This window comes from Equus asinus, chromosome 25 (genome assembly GCF_041296235.1).
Source record: "Equus asinus isolate D_3611 breed Donkey chromosome 25, EquAss-T2T_v2, whole genome shotgun sequence".
Taxonomy (NCBI): domain Eukaryota; kingdom Metazoa; phylum Chordata; class Mammalia; order Perissodactyla; family Equidae; genus Equus; species Equus asinus.
In genome coordinates this window covers 37,256,578-37,271,348 of record NC_091814.1, presented here as the reverse complement: position 1 = coordinate 37,271,348, position 14,771 = coordinate 37,256,578, and the positions used below count along the sequence as shown (strand labels likewise).

At 38.2% G+C, this 14,771-nt stretch overlaps 1 protein-coding gene across 1 annotated transcript; it reads right to left on the bottom strand.

The window, feature by feature from the left end:
• Window positions 1-642: 642 nt before the first annotated feature.
• On the bottom strand, window positions 643-8,302 carry PTGS2 (prostaglandin-endoperoxide synthase 2). Its single transcript, XM_014865790.3, has 10 exons — window positions 8,116-8,302; window positions 7,197-7,313; window positions 6,934-7,077; window positions 6,143-6,286; window positions 5,566-5,747; window positions 4,796-4,879; window positions 4,420-4,666; window positions 3,851-4,137; window positions 3,325-3,472; window positions 643-3,173 (listed from the first exon to the last, which is right to left on the bottom strand). Exons 1-10 carry the CDS (start codon window positions 8,165-8,167, stop codon window positions 2,764-2,766), a joined length of 1,815 nt encoding a protein of 604 aa, XP_014721276.1. The 5' UTR covers window positions 8,168-8,302; the 3' UTR covers window positions 643-2,763.
• Window positions 8,303-14,771: the final 6,469 nt, after the last annotated feature.

Below are 14,771 nucleotides of genomic sequence, written 5' to 3'. Positions count from 1 at the left end.
GGCTCGGTGAAACTGGAGAATGAGATGATAAGACTGTGAGTACTAACACAGGTGAGCTGGCAGTGTTTGTGATACAAGAGTATGCTTGAAATCAAGATTTTGGGAATGGTACAGTAATTAATGATGATGAGATCCAGGTATGTATGATCATGGGAAATACGGTGGAAGAAGGCATCGCTGGAATGGAGAAGGCCGAGGAATAGAGAGGCCAGGCAGGATGTTAAATATGTGGTCCTTGATGCCAAGAGTAGGGGTACAACAGAAGCCAAAGAACCAGTCTCAAAGATTTGCCCAACTGAGTATAGTCTCTCCCTCTTTGATCTTCCTTTTTAATTTTGTACTTTCTTAGTAACTCTTGTCTTATTCTTTGCCATTCGTGTATTTGCTTTTTTCCCTTCTTATAGATTAGGCAATGAAAACAAGTTTGTTGCTATCTCCTATAGCACAAAGCACATGCTCTCTAATACAGTGTTGCAGTGAATAAGAGATTATAAATAGTGACTCCAGGAAGCCTCTGTATGACTGAGGGCAGAACCATTTCATTAAGGGCCAGTCTAACTTGGACTAGATAGGCGGCTACAAGACAATGGTTTATTTTAAGTATAACGCTTTAGAGAAATCATATGTTACACGACAAAGATATATAGAAACAGTCAAAATTTATTTTAGAAGAGATTTTTTGATTCTTAAATAATATAAAAATAAACAAACATTTGCTTCAGCACTTATATTTCATATAAGTTAATTTAAATATACATTTATCTGAGGCACCAAAACATTCACATATACATTTCAGATTCCCAGGTTTAATCAGCAGGTTGATGTTAACAACAAATCAGTTTTGTCTTTTTAAAATCAGTGAAGTTAATTTTTATCCAAGTCCCTCTAATATTGACTATTTCTTTCCTAACCATAAACTTTTTAAAAATAAAATCTTAAAGAAAAATTCCCCTGAGTTATTTCTCTTTAATAAAATTTAATTTCCTCCCTCTCCCTAAGAGACATGCTTTTTCAATTATTTACAAAAATATTGATGTTATGTGTAATCAGTGCTTGATTTAAAAATATTAAAACCCACAGTGCTTTGCACAGAACATCTCCTCAATAAGTCATGGTTGAATGAATTAATGAAGCAGCCATAGGTCCTTCAAAATGTATAAAATGTCAGTTGCATGGTACATCTAAGCTAATGAGATGCAATGTTCTCTGTGGGCTGGTGTATAGGTAAATCTTAAAAACATAAATTCCAACCTTGTATATGTCTCAGTATACTGGAGTTGGTTCCTGAAAATTTCTTTATAGCTTTTTTTTTTTTTTTTGTGAGGACGATTGGCCCTGAGTTAACTCTACTGTCAATCTTCCTCTTTTTGCTTGAGGAAGCTTGTTGCTGAGGTAACATCTGTGCCAATCTTCCTCTATTTTGTATGTGGGACGCTGGGCTGGCCCCTACAAATCTTAATCTAATAATGTCTTTTGTAGTTTACATAATAATTCAAAGAGGTAATTCCAAAGATATATTGATTCTGATATAACAAAAAAAATCAATGATTTCAGGCTTAAAACCAGTTTATAACAATAATGTCCTAATGAAACATAAATAATAATATTCAATAAATTAAGTAATACACAGTACCAGAAAATGTCAGCTGACAATGAGATGTGGAAAAGAAGAAGCATCATCTTCCTGGGGACTATTCAGGAGTTGTTTGGTTTTGTTTTTAAATTCATTAGAACAGGAAGATAAATTTCTTCCTGTCAAGAACCCCCCATGGTTCTTTCAAAGGCATTAGCCTCTTTGTGGGCTTCTTCTGTTACACATAGTTCAAATTAATTATAAATAAAGCTCTCTGCTTTTCATGAAAAATGAATGCATACCATTTTGTAAAGGCCTTTTTTTTGGTGAGGAAGACTGGCCCTGTGCCAGCATCAGTTGCCAATTTTCCTCTTTTTGCTTGAAGAAGATTGTCACTGAGCTAATATCTGTGCCCATCATCCTGTATTTTGTATGTGGGATGTCACCACAGCATGGCTTGATGAGTGGTGTGTAGGTCTGAGCCTGGGATCTGAACCTACGAACCCCATGCCACTGAAGTGTAGCCTGTGAACTTTAACCACTACCCCACTGGGCTGGCCCCTGTAAAGTCATTTTTATGGGTTTTTAAAAATTTTTCTTTTATTCCTCTTAAGAGGAGTCAAATAGTAGTCCTGAGCTGAGGTTTTCCTGAAAACTTGCAAAAGTTCAGATAAGAAAATATAGACAGAGAGTCCAAAGAAAGACAAATTCAGATCTTAAAAGCAAGAAAACAAAATAAAAGAAGTAAACTGATCAGAAGAGAGTTTCTCTTAGCAAAATGGCTAAGAGAAATGAAAGGAACAGTGCGCAGGTAGTTGCTTCTAATGCATCATGAAGATACACTTGGAAGTATCAATAGTGTCAAAAGAAACTTGCAGCATTTTGCTATCTTGTAACAGTATTTAAATGTTCCAACATCTTTGCTTTTGTTCTTATTATACATAACGTAAATTGAAATTCAAGTAAAAACATTTCAAACTCACTTCCCACTGGTTTATAAAAAGGAATGAAAACTGTTTCCCCCTTGCAGAAAAGACACCTTTAAAATAGTGACACAAAAATCTTCACAAGCATGCCTCCTTTCTCCTTAACAGAAGATGTTAAGTAACCTGAGGAGTTCAATATAAATATTAAATAATTAAGTTAAAAGAAATAGTTCATATAAATAAATAAATATGATCCATAGATTTCTACAGTTCAGTTGAGCGTTCTTTGAGCAGTACTGTGGGATTCACGTCATCTAGTCCAGAGTGGGAAGCGCTGGCATTAATGGTGACTGCTTTGCTGAGCTGCGGGTCCTGAACACTGAAGGCAGTAAAAGGACAGCCCTTCACGTTATTGCAGATGAGAGACTGAATTGAGGCAGTGTTGATGATTTTAAAACCTACTTCTCCACCAAAAGTGCTGGGTTTCCAGTAGTCAGGAGAACAGATAGGATTACCCAAAAGTCCTTTCAAGGAGAATGGTGCCCCAAGTTCTACCATGGTCTCCCCGAAGATGGCATCTGGGCGAGGCTTTTCCACCAGAAGGGCAGGATACAGCTCCATGGCATCAATGTCACCATAGAGTGCTTCTAACTCCGCAGCCATTTCCTTCTCTCCTGGGAAGGTGACAGAGACAGAGATACAACCAATGTAAAACATTACACAATAAAACAACAGTTTTAACTCTTTGCTCAATTTGCTTTCAACTTCTCTGTTGTTTCCGTTTGACCTCTGACTCTTTTAAGAAGTTTAGAAACTGTTTCTCACCTGTAAGTTCTTCAAATGATTTATAGGGCGTCAGCCGAAAGCGTTTGCGGTACTCATTCAGAGACTGGTACTTCATCTCTCTGCTCTGGTCGATTGAGGCCTTTGCTATTTTCTGTGCTGCAGCTGGAACATTCCTACCACCAGCCACCTGTGGACAATGAATTAAACTGTAGAACAAGATCTGTAGGCATATTTATGATTTCTATCTTAAAAGCATTCCTTGGGTACAAAGCAGGTAAGATGAATGCTCCCAGCTGAGACCTAAACTATTCAAGTTTGAAATATTCATTTCTACAATCTCTAAGATTATAGAAAGTTTTGAAAAATATCCATTTTTAAGGTATGACTACATATTGCTATCTGATAATTGTAGACTAAAAGTTTAGACTTTTCAAAAAATGTTAGGCTTCTTATTTTAAGAAAAGAATCTTACTAGCAAAACAATGAATTCTTCTTTTATTAAGTTTAAGAAGAAATTCTAGCTACTGACTAATCCTTTGTTTTGTTTTTCAATAATAATGCGTACCCTGCCAGCAATTTGCCTGCTGAAAGATTCAACAAACTGGGTGAGTCCATGTTCCAGTAAGATAGAGTTGTTGTAGAGAAACTGTTGAAAGTTGTACTCCTGGTCATCGATTTGAAAGGTGTCAGGCAGAAGGGGATGCCAGTGATAGAGTGTGTTGAACTCAGCGGCAATGCGGTTTTGGTATTGGAACTGTTGGTTGAAAAGCAGCTCTGGGTCAAACTTCAGTTTGAAGTGATAGCCGCTCAGGTGCTGTACGTAGTCTTCAATCACGATCTTGATAGTTTCTCCTGTTTGCACAAGATAAAGAATTGAGAGCATTAATTCTTTCTGATCACAAACTTTCAAGCAACTGAAATGCAATTTTAATTTGCTGTTCCTTCACTTCTGTTTTTTCCTTTTTACTATCAGAACAAAAGGGAGTTATATTACAAATCACACTCGAGGATTGAATGAATATGGAGCATGTGATTTTACATTTCCTTGGAATTACTTAAAACATAGCAAAGGGGACAAGTTAGCTTTCACTCGGGCAGAGGGTTTTATCTCAATTCTTTCCTCTTGTTGCTTACCTATCAGTATGAGCCTGCTCGTCTGGAACAAGCGTTCATCATCCCATTCTGGATGCTCCTGTTTGAGGACATCACACACTCTGTTGTGTTCCCGCAGCCAAATCGTGGCATACATCATCAGGCCAGGCACCAGACCAAAGACCTCCTGCCCCACAGCAAACCGCAGGTGCTCAGGAATATGAGGCGGGTAGATCATCTCCACCTGAGTGTCTTTGACTGTGGGCGGATACACCTCGCCATTAATGATCTATAAAATAACGGCAACAAGTTAACATTAATCAAAAGGAGTTAAGAAATGAATTTTAATCATTAGAAAGTTTAAAATATAGGTAAGTGGTGAGTCAGAACTAATTCTTAATATCCAAATGGAACAAACCTGATATTTCATTTTTCCGTCCTTGAAAAGGCGCAGTTTATGCTGTCTATCCAAAGTTTCACCATAAATATGACTTAAATCCACCTAGAAGATTACGGAAAAATTTCAATTTGTTGCTGTTGAAGTTGTTTCTATATAAAGGGTCTATAATTTATCATTAAATAATTTGATGATTTAGCTTGCTTTAATTAAACATTTTCAATAAAACATTTTTTTCATAGCCACAAAATACTACATTAATTTGTTTATCTACCAGAGCTACAAACCCATATATGTCTCCTGTGTTTAAAGGTGTTAGTATCTCATATGGAGCTTATAAATATATCATATGCTTCACTGTAATGCCAGGGAATTTCTTTTAAAAGCATCAGAAAATTTATTACTGATATAAAATTCTTATTGACAAATTGAAGCTATGTCATTGAAACCCAAGAGATGATAATGCTGCAAAAATCTCACCTTATAATATTTAAAGCAGCAGAATCAGGTACAAACATGTTTTGAAAAGACAACTTTTTGCAGTGCTGATATTTTAAACTAAAATATAAAAGCCAAATTACAAATAATAATATTTGCATATATGTGTGTACATGTGTGTGTGTGTATTTTTACTGAACCAGTGAATTAAAATAGAAACTCCATTAAGGATTCCATAGATAGGACATTTTTTAAAAGGAGGGTGAATTATTTGGTATGGCAAATATATACACGGTATTAAATGTTAGCACTTCACTATAATTTGCTGTCATCCTGATTTAACTCGGTCTTACCCCGTGACCCAGGCCTTTGGTGAAAGCTGGACCTCGCTTAGGATCTGTCTTGAAAAACTGATGGGTGAAGTGCTGGGCAAAAAATGCAAACATCATATTTGTGCCCTGGGGGTCAGGGATGAACTTTCTTCTTAGGAGAAATTTTTCCACAATCTCTTTTGAATCAGGAAGCTCTTTCTTCCCTGAAAAATGAGAAAGCTAAGGTAAGATTCCATCTGTATATTCAAGGAAGCAGACAGTGACTGTCCATTTATAGCACATTCTTTACTGACAGGAGAAATACAATTATGAACAGGATCATAATATGAATGAAAGTTCTAAGATATGGGGGACCAACTTCTCAGAGGATAATTTTATCTATTTCCTTTAACTAGTAGTAATTCAGTTGTAATGAAAGAATTTGAAAATATTCAGACATTACACCAAAATGTCCATTCACTTTTATGGCAAAAACATCTCCACAAGAAAGGAAAAAACCATACTTCTACTAGAAATAAATGATAGCTTAGGGTCAAATGTTCAAGGTAGCAATCCACCTTCCATTGCAATACAGTTCAAACTGCCACCTCTCACTCACCTTTCACACCCATGGGGGTTGGGCAGCCGTCAGCCACAGGAGGAAGAGCTCTGGTGTAATATGAGAGGTTGGAAAAGGATTCCCAGCTCTTATAGCCATACTGTGCATTGTAAGTTGGCGGGCTCTCAATCAAATGTGATCTGGCTGAAATTTTCAAGGAAAAGAAAATGTTTTATTTGCTCCCATATGCAACGCAAATCAATGCTCATTTCTTATTGTAAGATGTGCAAAGTGGCATCAGAGATTGAATCTCATTCCAACAAAGATACTCTATTTTAAAACAATTACATTTGGAAGTCTAACTGCCACTTATATTCAAAAAAGAGAAAAGGATGATTCATTTATAAAACACATCTTTGATAAAGTATATATATTTTATGCAAGACATTACGGTGTAGCCATCTTGATTTACTTTAGATATGAAGTTGTTTTCTAGTCAACCCAAATCCAAATTAACCATTTATTTTAATGGGTGCAATTCTGTGGCCCGTGGGCATTCAATAAAACAACTGAACCACATTTCCTTCACCAATCGGCAAGAACAGTGAAGGCTGGAAGAAGTGGGCAGGATTGTAGGTAGAGTTCTGACTGTGAGACAGAGCTTCATAAACTGGAACCGAAACGTCAATATTTTTGGCCATTAAGACAAAAGGCAAATTAGAAAGATACATTTAAAGTCATTTTGACAAGGTTGGAAACACGTTTTCTGAATAGGTACAGTCATGTGCAGTATAATAAAGTACATTTTTCTTTGAGGAAGCTGAAAATCTTAGAAAGAGACTAGTACTTACATACTAACACGTATTTCATAACTGCATTTCGCAGGAAGGGAAAGCTATTGACAATGTTCCAGACTCCCTTGAAGTGGGTAAGTATGTAGTGTACTGTGTTTGGAGTAGGTTTCAGGAATAATTTTATCCTTGTCAGAAATTCAGCTGCAACAAGAGAAAAGAAGGAGGGAGAAATTAACCAGGCCCATTATAAGACACGAATCTGTAAAATGATAACTGAGTCTATTCCCATTCCAAATGAGGGCCCCCAAGGGCAAACTTACGTGTTGAACAGTTTTCACCATAGAATCCTGTGCGCGTGCAGTCACACTGATACTGGTCAAATCCCACACTCATACATACGCCTCGGTTTTGACACGGGTTGGAACAGCAAGGATTTGCTACAATAAAAGTAAGGATAGTAAATACATCATTCTTCAGTGTCTTAATCTTGATTTAAACATTTAAGTGTTTTACTTACTAGGAGTCAACTTTACAATGATAAATGCAAGAAATAAACAGGTAGTCATGGGAAAACAATTTTTTTTAACCTGCTTCACAGAATGGTTATACGGAGAAATACCAACTTCTTATTCTAAGTAAGGGTAACAGAATAATCAACCAGGGAAATCATGTTGCTTTTTCGTAGTAAGTTTTTAGATGTTCAAATTAGCATTTTTAAGAAGCTCAAATAAGCAGCAATTTCAAAATTAAAATGGATGATCTAGTACAATAATCAAACTTTAGGGAAAATTTCAAAGTAAAAACAGCTTACTTTTACTATATTTTGCTTATCTTAGAAAACAATCTGGGCTTTCTTGGGGCAGGAAAGTACCAACCAGGTTATTTAAAACAATTACTCCTAGTCAATGACAGTAGGTACCACACACAAACATTTCACATATATTGATCAGATCCTATCTGATTATAACGACAACCTGCAAATTAGTATCACTATTCCTATTTAGCAGAGGAGAAAACTGAGACCCAGACTGGTGAAGTAACTGGCCCACGATGATCCGAGCTGGTGGCAAAGCTGGCATATTCACCCAGTTTTTCTGGACTCTAAGCTCTTTACAAAGCCATACGGCTCTCTATTCGGAGGGTGTGCAGGGTACCGGGAGAATCCGGGAGGGCACAGCGGAAACGCTGCCTCTGTGCGCGGAACCGAGGAGTCCCCGGTGCAGGGTGCCAGGTACCTACCTGCGTGGCCGAGCGCCAGGGCGACGCAGAGCAGCAGGGCGCGAGCGAGCATCTGGGCGGCTGGCAGGACGCGGGCGGGTCGAGGCGGTGCCGGGTGCGGGCTGAGAGGCAGTGCTGGAGGAGGTGCTGTGCGGCTTGCCTGGGCGGACCTCTGACGCTCGCTGCAAGTCGTTTGACAACTGGAAGCTAACGGAGAGGACCTTCCTTTTATGCGTGAAAACGAAGCCCACGTGATGGAATGACTGTTTTTTTCCGCCTTTCCTTACCGCCCCCTTCAAACTTTTCTCCCCACTCACTTTTGAGTGCGTAATTGCGTACCACCCGGATGGGGCAGGATCTTTTATTCATGCAAATGAGAAAATCGGCAATCCGAGAAGCTGCGGTCGGCTTCTCTAAGGTGGGTGCAAAGCGGATTGCCCCCAGCCCGGCTCATCTCCCTATTCCCCTAGCCCAGTTTCTCTGTCTCCGGCGCCCGGCTTGGCGCCAGATTCCTTTCCTTCCTCCGGGTCTGACCCTGGGCTTCCGAGAGCCGGTGCCCAGGCAGATCCCCTTGCGGAGGCAGGGGCGCCGCTCTGCTTCCTCTCCGGGAATCGGCGCGGCCGGAGGTAGCAGAGTGCAGGGAATCCCCTCGCGCCGCCGCCCCCTTGTCTGGGCCCTAGGTCTCTGGGGGCCGAGGAGGTCACGGTCAGGACAGACTGGGACGAGCAAAGCCACGAAAGGCTGCCATGTATTACCCATGTCGTGGACAAACGTGTTTGATGTCATGTTTGATTTTAGTGACAACACTTAACCTAGTGCATATGCAGCTCATACATTCGTGCATACCTTTTTAAAATTATTTTTATTTGACCCAATGAAATATAATAGCTGTAGTCAGTGTACATATCTGTAATTTCTCATTATAGCTAAATTGTGTTTAACGTAAGAAATGCTGTTCTGGGCCGGCTGGGTGCCGTGGAGGTGAAGTTCGCGCGCTCAGCTTCAGCAGCCCGCTGCCAGTTCTGATCCCAGTGCCGACTAGCGCCACTCGTCAAGCCACCGTGCGGCGGCACCCCACATAAAATACAGAAGACTGGCACAGACGTTAGCTCAGGGCCAATCTTAAGAACTACTGTTCTCCACACCACCACCCCCTCCTTACTTCTTGGAGAGGAAAAAAAGGTAGATTTCTCTCCAGGATACCCCTCCTAAGCAGTTAACCTGTAAATAGTTAATTTGAGCTCAAGCAATCACCACTGTAACATTTCCTCTCCTCTTATAAACTGGGGAATTGGAAGCGCCCCGGATCTGCAGAGATGCTCACCGTCCAGAACATCTGCTTTAAAGCATTTCTTTCTTCTCTGTATGATTTCCACCATTTTGGTCGCCAGCGCTTCACAGGAGATACAAATAAAAGGAAGTAGATTTTTAAAGTTTGCTTTTTTGTCTTTTTTGGCTCCTTGTCTAAAATGGTGGATTGTGACAATGGAGCAAAGTAATTACCTGTGCTTTTCAACTGTCTGGATTTATTAGGGCTAATTTTCTATTCTCATTTTAGAACGTAGTTTGATGAGCAATTGGATGGAATGGATATAAAGGAAGGGTGATTTTGACAATTTTGAATTTCCTCATCCTTTGCTTTTGTTTAATATCTATCTTTTGGTGGTGGTAGGGAGGGGTGTGTGAGGGTGAAATACTAAGAATAAATAAATAAATTAGCAGCAGCAAAGTGGAGACTGAAAAGTTCAATCAAGGCATCCATTCTTAGCATTAATGGAAAAGGACAGCATACAGCCTGAAATAAAACTATACCGGATACTTCAATTTGTAGAAGTCTTAAAGAAAAAAAGAAGCTCGCTTGGAATTTTTTTTTTTTTTTTTACCATTTTACTTAATGTACACATTATCTGATTCCACATGAGGCACAAATGACTAAAATTCCATCTCATCCAGGAAGCCTTTTTCCTCCTCTAGTCATGTTTAATCATTCCATTTGTGACACTCCCGTTTATGGTATTGTCTTACATTATGGTATTGTCTTACATGAAATTTCAACTAAGAGCATAGATTTTTAAAAAAAATTATTCCATTTAATATTTCCAATTTTCTGTTTCATTTTAAATGAGGAGGTTGTATCTACTCAAATTTTACACTGATATTTAGGACTACTAATTCGAGCTTGGTTAGATGCCATGAGAGTATCCATATTCTGACTCTGATAGTGTACTAAAATTTTATGCTGTAATCCTGAATGCATTTTGGAGTGATCATCCACATCATCCTCCTCATCAGATCTTAGTTGTATACCTTCTATGTATAGAAGTGTGTTCTGCTGTATGCAGAGAGACTGAATTCAAAGGGGAGGACAAAACAAGGCATGGAGAATAATCACATTTAGACTACTTGGGACTTAAAGAAATTGAACTCCATCATAGTGGAAATTCAATGAAAAACATCCCTTTGGTTAAACTATTTGGTTTAATTTGTAACTTTTGTAGCACCATAGAGTGGAAAGAGCTCCTTGTACCTACACAGTCAGAAAAGAGCTCAAGGAAAAGATGACCCTTTGAGGATGGGCACAGTTTAGAAAAGAAGTACCAATATGGGGTTGAGGAAAAATCATTAGATATGATTTGTTAAATAATTTTGACAAGATAGAACAAATAGTACATTCTAGGATGCTGGTCATGGGGGGTATATTAAATGTCCCAAACCAAATCAAAATGGCTAAACCTGCTTTATGTGGAAAAGCACTATCGTTATTGAGCCATGGTATATCACACAATAAAAAATAAGGTTTTGATTACGTAAAAATTAAAGCTCACACTTTTGTATACATTTGGTGTTTGTGTATATTTTAGAGAAATATATGTATCTGTTGTACAAAATTTCTTTTATTAGTGTGAAATTTATTGGAAAGTTTTCTGCGAAGGGCACATAAGAAAGCATATTAAAAATCTTCCAGAGCATTCTATTGAGTTTTACTGCCCCCTTCTGCTGCTTGAATTTTTATCAACTTCTTTTTCTCTATGCTGCTGTGAAGGTCACCAGGTAGATTTTGTGTCTGATGTTATAATGTTCTTACAAGTCCACATGTACAGGGTTCATTTTAGTATAACTTCCATGAATTTACTGAAAAGGAATGAAATATTTCTTATTGAAGTGATAAGCCATTCATATGAGTTAAAAGAAAATGAACAATAAAAAATCTTATTACCCAAAATTCTACATGAGCTAACATTTTTTGGGAGACATTTCTTACTACTCTAGCAGTGTTCTTCCGCTACGACATGGAAGGAAGCTCATGTCCACATCTCGGGTGAGGAGCCTCTTTCCGTCTCCCTCCCCTCTGCTTCGTCTGGTGTAGTGACTCACCCAGAGAGAGTGGAGATTGCCCTTATCTTTTTCATTCATGGCATGCTAGCTAGAAAAAGAGCTTTGCCATTTTGCATCAGGGTTATTCTTAAGAGATATTTTAGGATATGTCTGTTCCTTGAAGGGTAAAAATGCTACTTATAAAAGACCTCTACACCAGTCCTTTAGTAAATCCTAGTTATGTACTCATTCCTGGCTACACAAGATAGAAGTTTTGAGGCTAGGAAAAAAAAAAAGCTCTTGTCAAGTAAACCAAGGGAGAAATACCAAATAATCTCCATTTCTAAGTTTTATAAAAAATTGATCTTCTTTCTTTTTCTCAAAACTTAATTCCCTGATAGATTTTTCTTTTTCTTCATTTCTCGTGGTTGTGTTTCATAACTACTCAGACAAGTCAAGTGGATTGAACACAGTCCTTGTGCTGGAGCTAGGAATCTCAAAAGGGGATAAGAAAGTGTAGGAGAGTGTGAACAGGATGGACTGAGGTGGGCATGGCGAGAACACACTCACCAATTAAATATCAGGCTTAGGATTTCCAGTTTCTGATCCAGCAGTAAGGAGCTAAGAAGTTGCCACTCCATCCTAACACCAAATAAAAGACTGAACAGGCTGAAAACTCAGCGCTCTTCTTAGATCCCTCAGAGAAATGAAGAGATAGGATAAAATACTGCCCCCAAAATTGGAGATGTAGGCCATACAGAGAAGCACCACTTACCAGAGCAGAAACCTACAGGCAGAAACTTCCATGGAAACAAGTACTTGGATAAGAAAACCTGAAGAGGAATTGATGAATTGCTGGGTACTCAATGTGGGGAAGTCTGAGAGTTAAAACTCCAGGGGATCGCCACATTTTGGTGACTTTTACTTCCTAAAGCTCTACCAAGTTCTCACTGTGAGTATCAGGGAAAAAAAGTCCTCTTGAGGGACTGACGGGGAAAAGGACAAGAAACCATTTTGAAATATGCCAGAACATTCTTTTCTTTTTAATAAGGCCTACACTCAGGAGAAGCTATTTTACTACAGCCTAAACTGTTGGGATTTTATCAGAGCCTAACTGACCTGGGAGAAAGTAAATTATCCCACTCCAGCCCCCTCCAGCTATCTGTCCCACCTAAGGTGTGGGAGTGGGGGACTCAGAGGCACTTGTGACATTCACAGTTCAGAGGCATAAACTGGCTAAAGCACTGAGCCCTAATCATAGAACTATAGAGCACTTTCTCTCCCCCAACACCTTAAGACTATATCATGAAAGGCCTATTTATAGGAGTACATTTCTTCCAGCACACAATGTCCAGCTTTCAACCCAAAATTACAAGGCATAGAGAAAGGCAAAAAACACATTTTGAAGAGACAGAGCAAGCATTCAAACCAGACTCAGTTATAGCAGAGATGCTGGAAATATCAGACCATGAACCTAAAATAACTATGATTAATATGTTAAGGGTGCTAATGGAAAGAGTAGAAAATATGCAAGAAGAGATAGGTAATATAAGCGGAGGGATGGAAATTCTAAGAAAGAATAAAAAAAATACTAGAGATCAAAAGCACTGTAACAGAAATGAAGAATGCCTTTGACAGGCTAATTAGCAGACTGGACATTGCTGAGGCAAGAATCTCTGAGTTTGAGGCCATTGCAATAGAAACTTCCAAAATTGAAAAGCAGGGGCCTGTCCCATGACTGAGTGGTTAAGTTTGCACACTGTGCTTCTGAGGCCTGGAGTTTCACTGGTTTGGATCCTGGGTGCGGACATGCCTCCGCCCATCAAGCCATCTTGAGGCAGTGTCCCACATAGCACAACCACAAGGACCTACAACTAGAATATACAACTATGCACTGGGGAGTTTTGGTGGGAAGGAAAAACAAAAGAAGATTGTTAACATCTGTTAGCTCACGTGCCAATCTTAAAAAAATAGAATAAAATAAATTCTTAAAAAACAACAGAAAAAGCAAAATTGAAAAGCAAAGAGAAAAAATACTGAAAAAAAACCAAGAATATCCAAGAACTGTAGGACAACTGCAAACGATATAATATATGTGTGATGAGAACTACAAGAAGAAGAAAGAGAGAAAGAAATAGAAGCAATATTTGAAGCAATATTGTCTGAGAATTTCCCATATTAACTTCAGCCACCAAACCACAAATTCAGGAAGCTCAGAGAACACCAAGAAGAAAGTGCCAGTAAAACCACACCTAGGCATATCACATTCAAACTGCAGAAAATAAAAGGTAAAGAAAAAGATCTTGAAAGACCCTAGAAGAAAAAGTACTTTAGAGTAACAAAGATAAGAATTGCATCCTACTTCTCAGAAATCATGCAATCAAGCAGAGAGTGGAATAAAATATTTAAAGTGTTGAAACAAACAAACAAAATTCACCAAGCTAGAACTTTGTACCCTGGGAAATTATTTTCTAAAAATGAATTTCTTAGACAAAAAAAAATTGAGGAAACTTGTGGCCAGTACCTGCCTTGCAAGAAATATTAAAGGAAGTTCTTTAGAGAGAAGGAAAATATGTCAGAAATTGAGATTTACATAAAGAAAGGAAGAGCATTAGAGAGGAAATAAGTGAAGGTTAAAAACAACTTTCATATTTCTTATTCTTGATCTAATAGCTAACAGTTTGTTCAAAATAATAATAGCAAAAATGTATTTTAAGATTGTAGCTTATGAGGGCAGCAATTATTTTTTATTTCATGGATCATGCCATTGGTGTTGTATCTAAAAAGTCATTGCCACAACAATGGTCATCTAGATTTTCTCTTTTATCTTCTCTTATATCTCTTTTCTATAGTTTTGCATTTCACATTTAGCTCTATTTCAAGTTAATTTTTGTGAAGGAAATTAGGTCTGTGTCTATATTCTTATTTTTTCTTGCAGGTGGATGTTCATGTGTTCCGCCATCATTTGTTAAATAGACCATGTTTTCTCCATTGTATTGTCACTGTTCCTTTGTCAAAGATCAGTTGACTCTATTGATGCGGGTTTATTTAGGCTCTGTATTCTGATCTGTTGGTCTAATGTCTATTCTTTTGCCAGTAACACACTATCTTACACACTATAGCTACTTAGTAAGTCTTGAAGTCAAGTAGTGTCAGTCCTACGACTTTGTTCTTCTCTTTTCAACATTGAGCTGGCTAGTCTGGATCTTTTCTCTTTTCATATAATCTTTTGAATCAATTTGTCTACAAACACAAAATAACTTGCTTGGATTTTGATTGGGATTGCGTTGAATTGAAGGATCAAGTTGGGAGAAACTGACATCTTGACAATTATGAGTCTTTCTATCCACGTACATGTAATA

Bases quoted from the DNA above. Each gene is read 5' to 3' on its own strand.
- PTGS2 (XM_014865790.3), bottom strand. From the start codon at position 8,167: ATGCTCGCTCGCGCCCTGCTGCTCTGCGTCGCCCTGGCGCTCGGCCAC. The intron at 7,078-7,196 runs GTAAGTTTGCCC...CTCTTGTTGCAG, and splicing joins TGGTGAAAACTGTTCAACAC to CTGAATTTCTGACAAGGATA. The intron at 6,287-6,933 runs GTAAGTACTAGT...TGAAAATTTCAG, and splicing joins TATGAAATACGTGTTAGTAT to CCAGATCACATTTGATTGAG.